Genomic DNA, 17,315 nt, shown 5'->3' with positions numbered 1-17,315 from the left:
TGTCATAGTAGTGCCACCTAGTGTCAAGCTACAAAATGAAAGCTTAAAAGTTGCTACGCTTGCCACGGAGCGGCGATAGCGGCGCTCAACATCATCATCATCACTGAGGTCTGCTTGTTTGCTGCGATTGCAAGCGTTCTGCTCGCGGTCTACTTTACCTTTTAATATAAAAACTTACTTAAACAATATTCATTAAAGTTGCGCACTGCCCGGTCAAATTTCGGGCAAAACATTACAAGATACAGCTCGATGATCAGAGCCACGGATTCGTTACATCAAGGTCAACTGCCGCAACGAGTTCGTTACATGGAGGTCGCCTATACATGGGCTTCAATGGGGGATGTGCTGGGGAATTGAAAAATTTCGTAAAATCCAGGAATTCGTTACATAGAGGTTCGTTACATAGAGGTTCAACTGTACACTGCTGCTGATCAATGCCCTGAGTCATACAGTCGTACTGTAGACCCCATCCGCAACACTTCTTAGTACACGTCTTGATCGAAGTTACCCAATACATTCTGTGAGGAGTGGGAGCCAATTTAGTGAAAGCACTTTCACAGTGCTTTGTGCAAGCAGATGCATGGAACCTCTTCAATGGTTCAAATTCTCAAGAAAATTACATACAGAGCAACAGCAATCTGTAGTGCAAGCAACGATAGTGCTGCTGTAACTGGGTAGTGGTAATGCGGGGATACGGCCCATAGAAATGCATGCAAAGAAAAATTTTCAAATTAGCTCTTTGATTTCACAGAGCACCAATGAGCTTGCCTATACAAGAACAAAACACAACTAAAAACCCAAAACAACACAACACATAGTGTGTGCAAGTTGGAGTTACCTTGACTTGGGGGTACACAGTGCGGGAGCATAACAGATGTAAAGAAAACTTTCCAAAATTATTTTCTATTTTCACAATGCACCAATGAAGGCGGCGGACGTTTGTTCACAGCTGACGAGTTTAAATTTAAAGAGTTTTGCTCAAAAATATAAAATCATTCAAACTAGATAGTTTAGACAGCTTTACATAGAAGCCATCTCTCAAACAGCATAATAAGTGAACTGCGCACAATAGCAGACGACAGCACACAGGATACCTTCAGCCGACTTCGGTAGAGCACCTTGATAGAGCTTCCGTTCGTAGGGTGGAGACACCCATTATCTGATTAAAGGATGCCAATTTGAATCACAGGGGTTGCGCCGAACCCTATTTTGAACAAAAAGATGCTAAAATTTATTCTGAAATAAATTTTCAGTGTGTGGAAGCAGTATTAAATGCTCTCATGTGCCAAAGACAAGGAAATGCTGAGTTCTGGAGAAATATTTTATTGTGGCTAAATGAGATTGTGCTCCAAAAAGGTGGAGATGTCACCACCTAACCCTAGACTCCCAAGTTTGGCACCCCAGACTCCGGCATCTGCGAGCACCCCCTATGTCTGTAAACATGGTGTTGATCTACATATATCCTAGAAAAAGATTGTTAAAGCGAGTATAGCGCACAGTGTCAGGTACACAATTAATGGGAAGCTGGGAAGCAAAGGATAAAACTTTTGCCTATTAAGTATAGTGACCCTGGTAATGCCACCGTTCAATATTTGCCACCCACCGGAAAGCAATGAGAGCTATTGATTACCGTGTTTACACTATTGTAAGTCGACCTATTTTTTAATATTTGAAAATCCGAAGTTGGGGGGTTCACTTACAATCGAAACGAAAACATTGCACTATAAGTAAAGGTGAGACAAATGAGATATCAGGCATGCTAAAGCATGGTTGAATTTTTGCTGCGTGGCTCCGTAGCATTGCTCTTAATGCTGGCCTTGAGCAGCTGCTACGTCAAGGCGCAGAACTGATATCCCCTCCCCGCACACGGGTGGCAGCCGATGGCGGCTGTCAATAAGCAGCAAACTGGAACCCCACAGGTGGCTACTGACCGTGGTTGCTGATTAGCAGCGGTGGCCCGATAACGCAATCACGTTCTAAGGGAAGCTCAAGCGTCAAACAAGCTTTCTTTTTACTTTCGAATGCGCACTCGGCGCGCAAGGGAGTGTTGATAGTTGATGGAAGGGCCGCAGTTCCAATTGAGGTGGCACCCCCACTCGGAATGGCAGCGGTGCCGGGGGAGTGTCAATAGCCGACGGAAGAGCCGACGCCATTCACGAATAGTTTATCTTTGGCTCTGATCTGACGTATTTGACTACTGCCGGCATCGTTTCACAAGTTTTCGCTCCAGGTCCGGCAAGCGACCGGCGCTTGTTCATGTCTACATTCAAGATGGGTGCCATTTTTTACGCCGAAGAAACAAACAACTGCGCGCTGGGCCACAAGTTCAACGTTCTCAACAGGTGATACAGGTGTGGCAGCTGCAGCAAGGAAAATTTTTACCTGCTCCATGCAATGTCGTGATATGGCTGTTTGCGAAGTGCGGGATTTCGCTGAAAGACGACGTTAGAACGACAGGCTGTGGAACTGCAGCAGCGAACGTGACAGCAGCGCTAGTGAAGACGATGATGCAAGTGTGCACGAGTAGCCCAGTGACTAATACATTTTCATTTTGGAATGTGCCCACGTGCACGCCTGCACGCAGCAACCGATAGCAGCCACTGCATAATGCTATCGCGTTCAACTATTCAGGGCCAAGCTTAAACAACCTCGGAAGTTTTTTATTTTTTGGAAATGTGATTTGGGGGGGTCGACTTGCATTCGAGTCGACTTTTGATGGTGTAAATAGCACTTGAGGTCTTATAGCAATTCAGATATCCAATATATATATAACAAAAAGACTGCAATGGTTCTTGATCACACCTCATTGGCAATACAGAAGCATTGCATAAAGACCAGAAAGGTTCACAGTGAACGTTGAATCCCTGATGGGGATGCATCACCTAAACCTTCTGCACTGCTCATAGTTCAATGTGATTTCAGTCAGGTTTATATCTTTGGCACAGTTGAGCACAAAAAACTTTGTCCCTGTCAAATTGGGCCAAACAATGCAGCTATCACATTTTTTTGGCCGTGAATATTCTGTGAAGGCTTTTAAAACAGTTATGCTACCTTTCACTATCTCCATCTCATCACGCATGTGCCAGTTCTACCATGCATTAAAAGTTTCTTAAGCAATACTGCCTTCTGTTGACTCAAAATCAACATTTTGCAAGCACACAAGGCTAGTGCCAAGCAGGAACAACAGAAACATTGCTGATTCATTCACATTCAGCTCGCCTAGAACAAATTTAGAAAACAATCCAAAAAGGGCCTGTATCAGTAGCTGTGCTGCTTCAGCAGTTGTTCAGGCAACCTGGGCGCAACACTAGAGATGTTCTACCAGTGGTCTGTGAGGCTTCATTTTGACCAAAGCTACACACCCTCAGGAAGCAGTTAGAGTGGGCGGCTAAACGTATGCTCCAGCCCTCACCAATCTGCCTCTAAAGGTGCTGCTACCCGGTGCTTCTGCAAAAGCACGTGCAATCAATGATGGGGCTTGGGCCAAGGAAGTGCTAGGCTTTCGTGGAATGTGCAGAGATGACGATGTGAAAGGGCCTCCCTGTGTTGGCATGCACTTGGGCACTTCTTGTGGTGCTGCAGGAACAGGTCCGCTTCCCCGTTGAACAGGTGTTAAAGCCTGGTCAAAACAGCCACAACAGACCACCAGCGTAAACTGAGTGCAACTCATGATCTTATTTAGCAGCAACAGACCACCAGCTTAAACTGAGTGCAACTCTTCCTTACTTCAACAAGCTTTCATGCAAAGCAGCTTTAGAACAGAGTTCTGTAGCCAAAGTATCGGATCAATTTGTGTAAATTGCAGTGCGAATAATTTTGCCACCACATGTAATCAATCATTCACAACCACCATAGAATAGGAGTATGCAACTGCTAGCTGCCTATATGAATTTTAGGCCACAAAGCTTGCAAAACAAGTTCCTATTAGTCAGCACTTGCACCCACTTCTCACACGTACAGTTGGCAAAATGACTGGATGCAGTTTAATGAGCCTCGATCCAATTAGGGAACCACTATTTTCTTTCTCACATTCACTGCTGCAGAACCTACCTGGTGGCTTGGGGTCACCCCTGCCTTGGCAGCACTGCCGGCTCTCCTCATGAACTGGTTCTCTTCTTTGGCTTCCCGGTATGGACACTCAATGTGCTCAGGTTTCAGTGCTTCTGCATCCCTTGTTTCTGCCGTCTCGCTGGTTAGGTTGTGCACCTTCTCCTGCAGCTTCGACACTTCTTCCTTGAGATGCTTGTTCTACATTTCAGAGAGAAGGAAGCGAAATTCATACCAGAGGCTTTGTGCATAGGCACTGTTAATGCAATGAGGGCTGCTTCCTGCTACAAAGCAGGCAACGGCTGCCACATGCAATAAGACTCAGTTTCAGAGATAGGCTGAGGCAGTGAAAGTCTTCCACCTCTGTTCAGGCTAATCGGCCAGACAAAGCTGCTACAGCCACTCATGGCACAAATGGGGCAGGTGAGGGTTGTCAGAGACGTGGAAGAGAGGAGGAGAGGCAAAAAAATTGACTGATGATTACTATAGTTGGTAATGCAAGATTTGAGTGCAGCTCTTCATCTGCCTTCACCTACCACCGCTGGCAGGTGGCATGTTATGCTGCTAGCCACCTTCCAAGTGGCATTTCACTCTGCTACTTGGACAACTGACTAGCCAAATATTGCCGAGGACGAAGACGACACATTATGCAGGAAGGACTCCGAAGGACTGCACTCTACTAACAGTCTGACTCTTCCTGCACCATCCCCCCCCTTCCTCCACTATTCCCTACTTCCACGGAAAAGCGACATCAAATGCTGGACAGCACACCCCGCTCACCTCCGTGGATGCACCCCTTTGGCCCAAGCTTTGCACATCCCTCAAAGAATTTTTCAGAGTGTGCACTAACTGAGCTAGTGACAGCACCTTAGGTTAAGTACTGTCAGGTTAAGTGCACAGCATACAGCATGCACATGCTTGCTTACCTCAGTCTTGAGTGCGGCCAGTGCCTGCCTACTGTGCTCAGAAGGCTATGCATCAGATCAGAAAATGATTGACAACGATTATATCCAGTTCTACTGTTAAGCTGACAAATGTGACATAAAAATGGCACCTACCTTCTGGGCTCTTTCTCCAACTGAGGCTTCAAGAGATTGGATTTTCTGCACAAAGAGGACCGATACACTTAGCAGCATGCTTGAACTAGGAAAACATTGATGTACACTGAAAGAACTGTTTAGAGTAAAAGCTTCACAAATTGTACAGGAAAGCCCTCCCTAACACAATGCAATGCACTTTCAGTTTAGAGGCCTACTTGAATTAAATTTTAATCAATCTAATCAGGCTGCAGTTTTGCAGAACACGAAGAAAAGAAATAAAACAAAATGACATAGTTGTCAGACATGTATTTCTCATTTACAAGTTTCAATTCACTCTAGCAGACGATGCTTGCCCTTCATGTTGAGTCACTGAGTTATCCAACAAAGCAGACATGATGTGGACTTGACTGCTTTACCCGTCGCTAGCCTTCCCGCTGCTTTTCAGTGTGTGCCCCTTGTTTGGAAGTCATTCTCGTAGGTAAAAAATTAACGCAACATAAAGATGATTGCAAATGCAAAACACAGACCAACATGCTACTGACAATAGATTCTTTTATTGAAAGACAGATTATATAGGGGTCATTTCACAGCAAACGTCTCAGACATTGCGCTTGACTATCTCCAATTTGTTCAAAAAAATTCATGGAACCTTATCCTAATGTGCATAATCAAAGCCTGAAATATTTTTGCCGAAAAAAATTTATTCGTGGTGACGGCAGTTTGAATCTTTAGAAAAGGCAAGAAACCAGGCACTGCTCAATAATTAATAAAAATTCAAAATATTAGAAAGCACGTCACTACTTTTCTCATTGGCATTTGCAGATTATGGCTTCCGATATAACTCAGAACATGCAGCTTTATAGACCTTCTGCATGTTTGCAAGCAAATTAGGGGGCGCGGCACTTGCTAGCGGGCTCGCGGTAGGCACAAGGCAGGGAGTAGCTTCACAGAGGTGTTGAGCGCTGGTTTTCAAGGCTTGTAGGCGCGTTTTCAGTTTCTGCGAATCACAGCAATGGTTGATGCCTTCAACTTAATAATTTCTCGAATTACACAAGCTCGCATTAGGCACGTGCCGCGTATTCAGAGAAATGGCTCACTGCTGTGTATTGTGTATATATATATATATATATATATATATATATATATATATATATATATATATATATATATATATATATATATATATATATATATTGGCATATATACATATATATATTGGCGCGTGCTCATGGGAGCGCGCCGACGATGAAGACGAAGTGTGCGTGTGCCGGTGGACAAAGACGAAGTGTGTGTGTGGTTTGGACAGCCATCTTGTGAGTTCCCTGCTGTGCGCTGGACTTCGCTGAGACTGTGATCTGTGCCGGTCCTGTCTTCGTTACATTTTTGGTGGAGGTGCTGGGTACTTTCCAACATCTACGTGCCCCGAAGGCTCTCTATGAACACGGATTTGACTCCGATTCATCGCAGTACGAGCCGCCGAATCCAAGGTCAGTCACCAGAGTACGGTCCGTTATCCCCTAGAACCAGAGCTCCAGCTGCGACGCGCAGGACTGACGCGGCACCTATGGCTAGCAACGGAGACGCGGCAGCTATGGCTGACAACGAGAACTCAGCTGCTCATTTCCTGGTCCTCCAGCCGCGAACGCCGCCGACCTTCCATGGCGAAGTGTTTGAGGACGCGGAGGACTGGCTTGACCAGTTCGAGCGCGTTGCCAGGTACAACGGCTGGGATGCGGAGCGGAAGCTGCACAATGTTTACTTCGCTCATGACGACTCGGCGCGGACGTGGTACGAGAACCACGAGACAATGTTTCCTTCTTGGGAACGGTTCCGTAGCCAGTTGCTGGCGACCTACGTCAACACCGACCGTCGGGAACGAGCTGAGTCGGCGCTGCAGTCAGGGAACCAGCGACCCAATGAGAGCGTCGCAATGTATTATGAGGACATGACACGACTGTTCAGAAGGGCGGATCAAAACATGGCCGAGGACAAGAAAGTGCGCCACCTGATGCGCGGGATAAAAGAAGAACTGTTTGCTGGGCTTGTGCGAAACCCACCTAACACCACTTCGGAGTTTCTATCAGAGGCCACTACCGTCGAAAAGACCCTGCAACAACGCGCCCGCTATTACAATCGCACCGTGAACACCGTATCAACTGCCGACATTGTGCCAGCCTCCAGCGACTCCGCTGACACCCTTCGGGAGCTGGTTCGATCTATCGTCAAAGAAGAGCTGCACAAAATGCGCCTCTCTGCCCAGTCGCAGCCGCAGTGTCCATCGTTAGCACAAATTATCCGAGAGGAAGTGCAGCAGGTGGTTCCTGAACCTGTTGTCCCTGCTGCCCTTACACCGACGCCCCCGTGCCAGACGTACGCGTCGGTACTCCGACAGAACTGCGACCTCGCCCCTTGGAGCACCAGCCCATCTGCATCTGCTTTCCAGCCGCAACCCCCGCCTGTCCCTGTGTTGCCCGAAGCCAGGCTGCGGAAGACGGACGTGTGGCGGGCACCTGACCAGCGGCCTCTTCGCTACCACTGCGGTGAGGCTGGCCATATTTTGCGGTGGTGCCCTTATCGTCGAGCTGGAATTCGCGGATTTCATCCGCGAGTCCCCTGTCCGCCCAATGGCGAACGGTCCCGCGAAATTGAGGAGCACCTGTCAACGCGGCGGGATCACACTCACACTGATTTCCCTCGCCCTGACTACCGCCCACCAACCTCTACCCGCTATCGTTTGCCGAGTCCCCGTCCTTTGACAAGCCGTTTCAGCCGCTCACCGAGTCCTCGCCGGGGAAACTAGACCCAGTGGCCTGCGGAGGTAAGGCCGCTGACGAGCGAACAGCTGAACATCCTCCATTGCGGTCCCGACCAGACGGCGGCTATCAAACGAGGACACGTGACGATCACAAAGGATGTGCAGCTTCGAACTTACCGGTCGATATCGACGATTTAGCAGTTACGGCATTGGTTGATACAGGAGCGGACTATTCGGTTATGAGCAACGAGCTATAAAAAGAACTGAGGAAAGTTTTAACCGCGTGGACTGGGCCTCAGATTCGCACAGCTGGTGGGCACCTAATTACCCCTGTTGGCCGGTGTACGGGGAGAGTTGCAATCGACGGATTTATTTACGTTTGTGACTTTGTTGTCCTACCTCACTGTTCGCGCGATGTCATTCTCAGCCTGGACTTTTTACAATCTAATGGCGCCGTTATCAATTTACAAGAGCTGCGCGTGACGTTTTCGCCGACGCAAGCAATTGAAATAGCCGACCCAGACGACTCCAGGATACCCACCCTGCGTATTGCTGCTGATGACGTGATGGTGCCTCCGCGGTGCAGCATGATGGTCCCCGTGCAAAGTGACTCGCCCGGTGATCGAGACGTTATGGCAGAAAGAAACGTCAGCCTTCTACTCAAGAAAGGAGTCTGCGCTGCAAGAGGGCTTGTTCGCTTACGGGATCGCTCTGCGACACTCTTGATCACCAACTTCGGAACAGAGTTCCAGCCTATTGCGAAAGGAACGGCCGTCGCATTCGTTACCGACTTCGTTGAGCCCGCAGAAATATGTGCTCTGGAGCTACCGTCGCCGGACGGACGCGATGCAGCAACCGTTCTGTCTACCGTGGACATTAATCCCGGCTTGTCGGTGGGTCAGAAGCAGCGCTTGTTAGAGCTCCTTCACGATTTCGCAGAGTGCTTCGCCATGACATCAAAGGTAGGGCGCACCCCGGTAGCCAAACACCGCATCATCGTCAACGAGGAGACTAGCCCCATATCCCAACACCCGTACAGAGTGTCGCCGGTGGAACGGGAGGCTATACGATCCCAAGTGCAAGAAATGCTTGCAGACGACGTAGTCCAGCCATCCACGAGCCCCTGGGCTTCGCCTGTGGTATTGGTGAAGAAAAAAGATAACACCTTGCGATTCTGCGTCGATTATCGGAAGTTGAATCGTGTCACGAAACGTGACGTTTACCCCCTTCCACGTATCGACGACGTCTTGGATCGACTGCGTGAGGCTAAATATTTTTCTTCACTCGACCTTAAGAATGGCTACTGGCAGATCGAAGTGGACGAAAGGGACAGAGAGAAGACAGCGTTCGTGACACCTGACGGCCTTTATGAATTCAAAGTGCTTCCCTTTGGACTCTGTTCTGCGCCAGCAACCTTCCAACGCATGATGGACACCGTTCTTTCTGGGCTGAAATGGCAGACATGCCTAGTGTACCTTGATGATGTTGTCATTTTTGCTCCTAGCTTCGAGGAACACCTCAACCGGCTGCGAATGGTGTTACAGGCGCTCCGTTCGGCACAGTTGACGATAAAGCCACAAAAGTGTCACTTTGGTTTCGAAGAGCTCAGTTTTCTTGGTCACGTGATAAGCGCTGACGGAGTCCGTCCTGACCCAGAGAAGACTGCCGCTGTGGCACAGTTCCCGCGCCCAACCGACAAAAAGTCCGTTCGTACGTTTCTGGGCCTCTGTGCCTATTACAGACGTTTCGTTGAAAACTTTTCCACAATTGCCGAGCCCCTTACAATGCTTACTAGAGACAATGTATCTTTTGTGTGGCATGATGATAAGAAATCTGCCATCAACGAGCTACGCAGCCGCCTACAAACTGTCCCAATACTCGCCCATTTTGATGAACGAGCTGCCACTGAAATTCATACTGACGCCAGCAATGTTGGTCTCGGCGCTATTCTCGTTCAGTGGCAGGATGGCAATGAGAAAGTAATAGCGTATGCCAGCCGCTCCCTCTCGAAAGCAGAGGCAAACTACTCTACCACAGAGAAGGAATGCCTTGCGGTAGTGTGGGCGATTAGCAAGTTCCGACCATATCTCTATGGTCGCCCGTTTCGAGCTGTCAGTGACAATCATTCGTTATGCTGGCTAGCCAATCTCAAAGACCCTTCGGGACGGCTTGCGAGATGGAGCCTTCGCCTCCAGGAATACGACATCACGGTAGTGTACAAGTCCAGCCGTAAGCACAATGACGCCGATTGCTTGTCACGTGCACCTGCCAACGTTGATCCGGCCGAAACGGAGGACGACTTCCCGTTTTTTGCTCTCGTCACGGCGTCCGATATGGCCCGGCGTCAACGGGCTGACTCAGAGTTGCGTCCGCTAATCGAGCATCTGGAGGGCCTTAACGTCGCTGTTCCGCGGCTTTTCGTTCGAGGTTTGGGTTCCTACAGTCTCCGAGATGGCGTCCTTTACAAGAGGAACTTCGCCCATAACACGGAAACCTTTCTTCTGGTTGTGCCATCCGAACTCCGTCCAGAAATCTTGCACGCCTGCCACGACGAGCCATCGGCTGGCCATTTGGGTGTTACGCGGACGTATGCCCGCATTCGTGCGAAGTATTACTGGCCAAAGTTGCTCTCATCAGTCCAGCAATATGTGAGGACCTGCCGTGACTGCCAGCGACGAAGGACACCACCAGTTAAACCCGCAGGGCTTCTCCAGCCCATCCCACCGCCTCCAACACCTTTCCAACAAGTAGGGCATGGACTTGCTGGGCCCATTCCCATTGTCTTCCTCTGGGAACAAATGGATTGTTGTGGTGACGGACTACTTAATGCGGTACGCCGAGACACAGGCGCTCCCCCACGCTAGTGCTGCAGAAGTGGCTCAGTTTTTTATGACATCAATCGTCTTGCGTCACGGTGCGCCATCAGTCGTCATCATGGACTGTGGAACCGCCTTTACGGTGGCATTAATGCAATCTCTCTTCGAACTCACCCACACCAGTCACCGGAAGACAACAGCCTATCATCCCCAAACAAATGGTTTGACTGAACGCCTCAACCGGACGCTTGCAGATATGCTTGCTATGTATGTCGACGCTGAGCATCGTACGTGGGACGAAGTTCTTCCTTATGCAACCTTCGCCTACAATACGGCAGAACAGGAGACTACCCGTCTTACACCTTTCCAGCTGGTCTACGGACGGTGTGTCACTACCATGCTGGATGCTATGCTACCCGCTGCTCACAACGACGGAGACATCGGCCCCTACGCTGACGTTGACACATTCGTCTAGCGGGCTGAAGAAGCCCGCCAACTCACAAGGTGCCGGATTCGACATCAACAACAACTCGACGCTGGTCGCTACAACCTCCGACATCGATGCGTTCGGTACGAGCCCGGCGACTCTGTATGGGTATGGACACCTGTGCGCCGCCGCGGACTCTCCGAAAAGCTCCTCCGACGCTACTTCGGTCCGTACGAGGTGGTTCGTCGTATAAGTGATGTCACATACGAAGTTTTTCCGCGGGACACGACCTCCTCACCACGTCGGCGCCATCCGACCGAGACTGTCCACGTGGTGCGCATGAAGCCCTACCATGACAGGCTGCAACCCGCCGCTTTACCAGCTTAACAGCTCTCTGTATTCTCTGCCGTCCGCCGTCTATACCGAACATTACCTTTGCTGTCCGTGTTCGTTTCCGGCGTCGGGCCGCCGCCTTGATGGAGGGGCTAATGGCGCGTGCTCATGGGAGCGCGCCGACGATGAAGACGAAGTGTGCGTGTGCCGGTGGACAAAGACGAAGTGTGTGTGTGGTTCGGACAGCCATCTTGTGAGTTCCCTGCTGTGCGCTGGACTTCGCCGAGACTGTGATTTGTGCCGGTCCTGTCTTCGTTACAATATGTTAGTAGTAAACAGAAAGCGTTCATGCCATAGATTTCTACGCTAGGCACTGACAAAACTTAGTTTTTGACACTCTGCACTTGCCGGAATGATTTTACTTCAGGACAGTAGTGAGGGGAAGTGCTGGCGTTGCTTCGGCGGAGCAGACGTGCGCTCACCATCTGTTGACACACGTCGCGCTGTGCAAAAAGCGGGGACAGCGTCGTGTCCCTGATCTCCTCTGTCTTGCTTAAGCGCTCTTTTTAGCCCTCAAGATCATGCACCAGCCAGGCTGACTTCTCCCCTTGTTAAACTGGTCGATTTGGTGAAACTTTTTTGGTTGAATTCTTTTCTTTGCTAGCCCTGGAGTCTTCTGTTTCGTGACGAAAATTTATAGCAAAATATTCAGTAGAAATTTATAAAATGCACTTTCTAGATGTGTGGTCATCGAAATTTATGAGGTAATTTCTTTGAGGTTTTCTTTGATTTCAGTGCCACATTTCTTTGACTGAAGCTCAAGTGAAAAAGCCATAAACCAGGGAATAAACTTAAAGGTTCGTTTTCTGACCTTTCACATTTTCTGCGATTTGCATCCCTCACCCCTTCGTAATTTCATTAACACATGAAAATTGAATGTTTCTATTCGTCTCAAACAATTCCTGAGACACTGAGGAGTGTAGTAAATGTCTCGATTTTTTTTTCCTACATGTGCAGTACTGTGTTAGTTATTTTTGTAAGAAACGTTTTCATGTAGAGACATGCATGCCCAAATACTGATCATCTAAAGAAAGAACTAATAATGTCATTATACAGAACAGCAATTAGTGTACGTACTGGCATGAAAAAATTTCCGCACTTTCCACTCAATTATTAAGACCTTGGGGCAACTTGATGAAGGTGTTAATTATAATTACCCAAGAACTGCACAAGACATAACTAAAAATTAAATTCATTACTAAAACTAGTGTAGCAATTTCTTATCTGCGCCAAATTTAGTTTTATATCACATGCATAAATATCGAAAACACTTTTCACTGCCGCATCCCCACTCAATCTTGCCACGTTTCCGTTAGTACCACGCCTGCTTCTTTCCAAACAAGCTTCGCAACCATGTACTACCTCAGGAAATATGACACATGACACACAAGATTGACAACACTTACCAGACTTCTATATACTCCAATCAAATAATTACGTTGGTCATATTAAGAAAAAATTTCAAGTAGATATTAAATGCCATAAAACGCACCATAAAAACCTGCTGTGCTCAAGGTGATGTATTAAATATGCGTGCTGCTACATATGTATGCTGAAGTTCAGGTGAATAACGCAATAACTTGCATGCTATTAAGTACTTTGAGTGGTGGTGCCGATCAACTCCCAGACTTCGCGCTTTACTACCGTGGCCCGCTGCCTGATAGCCAGTTTCCTAATGTGGTGTTTATCTGCAAGAATCTTATCGAGGTTGAATTACATTTCCTTTTATGCTACTATGCGGATCCAGTGGTGACGCAGCTGGTCAATAAATGCTGCCTCTGCATTGCGCAGGCATGATGCAGCTGCCGGTAGCTATGGCAGCTACGGTAGGCACAGGTAGACGGAACCTATTTTGCCTACCGTGCGAATCTCGTTGCTGAAATGAGTTTCCACCGCATCTTCGTGACGTCGCGGGGTGAAGGAGGTCCATAGGGCATAGATATTTTTCAGAAATTAAAAAAAAGTATGAAAATGTTTCATTTTTGTTGTTTTTGTTTCATATATCAACTTGCTCTCGGAAGTTCACAAATAGCCGCTTTGTTTCTCTAGATGTCTAGTACCTAAAGCAAATGTTACAGGTGATGAAACTGCGTACATCAAGAAAAAAAAAAAAGATGCAAAAAGGGTCTTTTGAGCCAAAAACATTTGTTAATTTCACCCAAAGGTGGTCCAAGTAAAAATACAAACAATATGGGTAACGTAGACATGTTTATTGCCTTTAATTTCTGTAATTTTTATCGAGGTAATGTTTGTTTAAAGCGAGAAAAAAATTTTTGAAGTTGAGCACTCGCGCCGCAAGTTGCGTAGCCTCTTAATGCCTCTTGATCGCAGAGCACGAAACTGCCGACACAGTGTGGCCAGATGAAATGTAGAGTTCTTGTTCTTAAGTGAGGTTTGCACTGCAGGCAAGAATGGGAACATTCAGTAGTCGAACAGGTATTCATGGGAAAAGGTTTTCTTAACGCTGCCGGCATGGCACATGCCCAAGTGAGCTAGCAGTTTGGTACGGTTCTGTCACAGTCATTCTTTTCAGTGTCATAACAGACGTAAGCATCAGCATAAAAGCTTGTGATACACCAATCTAGAAATGAGCAGAAAGATCCGGTGTTGAAACAATCCGCGAAGCAGCACTACCACGTAGTACCTGACCCTTGTGGCCGTCAGAGGCTCACGCCCATTTGTTTCTGATGTGATGTCTTGGTTGTATTTAATTTATTCAATGCAATTTCTCCATTAATACTCTAGGAAAAACAAGCCACTATAATGACAAAGCACCTTCATGCGAGAGGCGCACCTATAGGCGAGCGGACGGCGTTCACCGCCAGTGCATCTCTCGCTACTCGCCACAGCAATGAGCACTTCGCACGCTCATGTGCACTCCGAGGCACACGCACTCTCCACGATCTCATTCGGATATAAATAACGCACTTGTGATGCACCTCCCATGCTAGCTGATCATCCCTCCTTGTGGTCCATGCAAACAGCACGCTGAATACTCTTGTTTTTCCTCCCCTGGATGCGCCACACCAAAGGCTGTCTGCTCGAACTTCGAAAGCGAAAACTATCCCATTTATTGCATACCATCCGCCGAATGTTATGCGATATCTTCTTTAGCTCCGTCCCTAAAAAAGCGAACGACTGCAAACTCAACTTGTTACATGGCCACAAGTGTTGTGCCACGCCAGGTGCCGTGTTCTGCGGTGAAGAGGCGTTAAGAGACGACACAACTTGCGGCGTGAGAGCTCAACTTCAAAAATTCTTTTCTCGTTTCAAACAAAGATTACACCGATAAAAATTTCAGAAATGAAAGGCAATAAACTGTTCTACGTAACCCGCTAATGTTTGTATTTTTACTTGGACCACCCCAAGGTAAAATTGACAAGTGTTTTTGTCTCAAAAAGCACTTTTTGCAAATATAGTATTTTTTTTTACTTTGATGTATACAGTTTAATCACCTGTAACATTTGTTATAGGTACTAGACATCTAGAGAAACAAAACGGCTATTTCTCAACTTCCGAGAGCAAGTTGATATTTAAAACAAAAAACGACAAAAATGGAACGTTTTCATACTTCTTTTTCGATTTTTAAAAAATATTTATGCTCTATAAAGCTGCATGCTACCATTTTGTATCAAAAGCCAGAATCTGCAAGTGTCAGTGACAAAAATTATAAAGTGTTTTCTAAATATTTGAATTTTTTATTAATTATTGAGCAGTGCCCGGTTTTTTTGCCTTTTCTAAATATTCAAACTGCCGTCACCTCACGAATAATTTTTTTCAGCAAAAATATTTCAGGCTTTGATTACGCACATTAGGATAAGTTTTGTATGAATTTTTTTAACAAATGGAGATGGTGAAGCAAAACATCTGGGATGTTCGGCATGGAATGGCCCATATGCAGCCAGTTACAATGGCTATCAGCTGCAGAAAACATTGTAAAGGTGTATAAGGCCACGAAAGTCTTAAAAGAAGGGATGAATGGTCTATGCAATCTTGAGGAAACTTGTTTTATATAGAAGTGACAAACACCTTGCCCATGAAGTGAAAGAAGCTTACTTGATCAGAACAAAACAGAGGATGTAATTTGCCAGTGATGCCTTGGTATTCCTATATAAGACTGAAGTAAGCTTTTTAGATGAATTTTTTTAAGTTAATGATCACATGAACTTTGCTCGTTACCTTCACTGGTCTGAACTGTTGGATGCACGCAACCATCTCCGAAGGTTTCATGCTGTTTCAGGTTTTTTTCATTCACCTCTTAATGCATCTTTTTTCAGCTCTCTGCCTTCCAATCATCATCATCGAATGAAACATGCTTCTTTGGCCCTTTACATCCAGTGTCATATTACTGTTCACCTTTAAAGATTAATCGGTGGCTTTTATCGCTTTTAGCCCACCTCTGTGTCAAATGTGTTACTTTATTGTTTGCTTTTGTCACTTTTAGCCCAATTCCATGGCAAATGTGTTTTCTTTTTTCCCTTTTATTGCCTCCATACCTTTATGATGTTTTGCGCATAAGATAGGTGTTGTGACTGCCTGCATATATCAGCTGTGTCTATCAATAAAAAAAATCAGTTGTCAGTACAGCGCTCTCCTGTCTTTCTCACTTGTGAATGTCTTTGTATTGCACTAATTTTTTACCTAAGAGAAGGAAGCACCAATTAGTCCAGCAAAAAGTTTTACTCTTGAAGCCATATTTGAAAGTAGATGGCCTATTTTCCACTGCTGTCATCATTGCTTTTTGTATGGATTATTGTATACAAATATAGGTAGATACGGCTTTTAGCTTTTTCAAAAGTGAAAAGCCCAAAGGTTTCGTTTCTGAGCCATGTCATCGGAGCATCTATGGAAGTCCCAATTACTTGAGGGGCGATGACAAGAGTTCCTCTCCCCATCAAGAGATCTGGAACACTGGAAATGCATGGCCCAGAAGAAAACCCTTTAAGATATATATTTCTAACAAGAACTGTGAATATACCACAGGCCTTGTTTAGTCAGGAACCTGAGGTGACAAAACTAAGTGGGTTATCCCAGAGCAGCTACAAACATACACTTGACATTTGATGTGTCTGATAATGCTGTGTAAGTCTCACTTCAGAGATAGTTTATACTGCCTGCCTCATCTTTCCAGCACTTGCAGTTCTAACATTGTGTTCAAAACAAGTACATGTACAAAACAACTGAAATGATACAAGTCAGACTGCCACATCAGGTTCACTACAAAGTTGAAACATAGGTATATGATATATGTAACTAACCTTCTAACATACCTGTAACACTGATACCAATAATCTATGTTAGACTCGTGGGCAACGTGTAATGTTGTCGACAAGAACTACTCTTTTTTTTCGCGAAGGCAAAGATGCTTTGCAGCACAAAAAAATATTGCCGTGATACAAAAGCTTGAGCGTGGGCTGTTGGTCTGGTGAAGTGCCCTTTTCAAAGTGAAGACTAGAATTATTCCTCTGTTATGTTTCCCTTTTTAGAATGAAAGCTGTTATAGCTTTGGTTTAGCCATATAGCCTTACACTCTATCATGCAATCATAGCAACAGGCGTAAAACCATAACTACTTAGTCAATTAATCTAATTTTATTCAATAAATTCAATTAAAACAACTTAATGTAGTTCAATTCAATGGCTAGCTGTCACTTGCCAAGCATGGAAGGTAGCGGCCAAGAAATCCCCCTCTCCATGTTTAGGGGAGAAGAGGAAGAAGGCAGGTGCGAGAGGAGAGGGAGAAGGTGGGAGGCGACTAGGATAGACTTTCTTTTATGGCTGACCATGCAGACTCCAGTAAAACACAAGGCTAAATGGCTAAACCAAAGCTACAACAGC

General features: G+C 46.3%; 1 protein-coding gene across 3 annotated transcripts in view; it reads right to left on the bottom strand.

The window, feature by feature from the left end:
* The window catches only part of LOC144121434 (uncharacterized), a 70,108-nt gene that overhangs the window by 9,014 nt on the left and 43,779 nt on the right, over positions 1-17,315 (bottom strand). Inside the window, exons 25-28 of one of the 3 annotated variants that reach the window (XM_077654624.1) lie at positions 5,106-5,150; positions 4,974-5,018; positions 4,051-4,248; positions 3,413-3,619 (exon numbers count right to left, since the gene is read on the bottom strand). In XM_077654624.1, the coding sequence (XP_077510750.1) occupies positions 3,413-3,619; positions 4,051-4,248; positions 4,974-5,018; positions 5,106-5,150 (495 nt within the window). The remainder of the gene's footprint in view (positions 1-3,412; positions 3,620-4,050; positions 4,249-4,973; positions 5,019-5,105; positions 5,151-17,315) is intronic. The other 2 variants (XM_077654625.1, XM_077654626.1) reach the window with 2 other exon arrangements.

The sequence above is a fragment of the Amblyomma americanum genome, chromosome 2, assembly GCF_052857255.1.
Source record: "Amblyomma americanum isolate KBUSLIRL-KWMA chromosome 2, ASM5285725v1, whole genome shotgun sequence".
In the NCBI taxonomy this organism is placed as follows: Eukaryota; Metazoa; Arthropoda; class Arachnida; order Ixodida; family Ixodidae; genus Amblyomma; species Amblyomma americanum.
The sequence above is the reverse complement of the archived record's forward strand: the minus strand, read 5'-3'. Positions and strand labels throughout refer to the sequence as shown.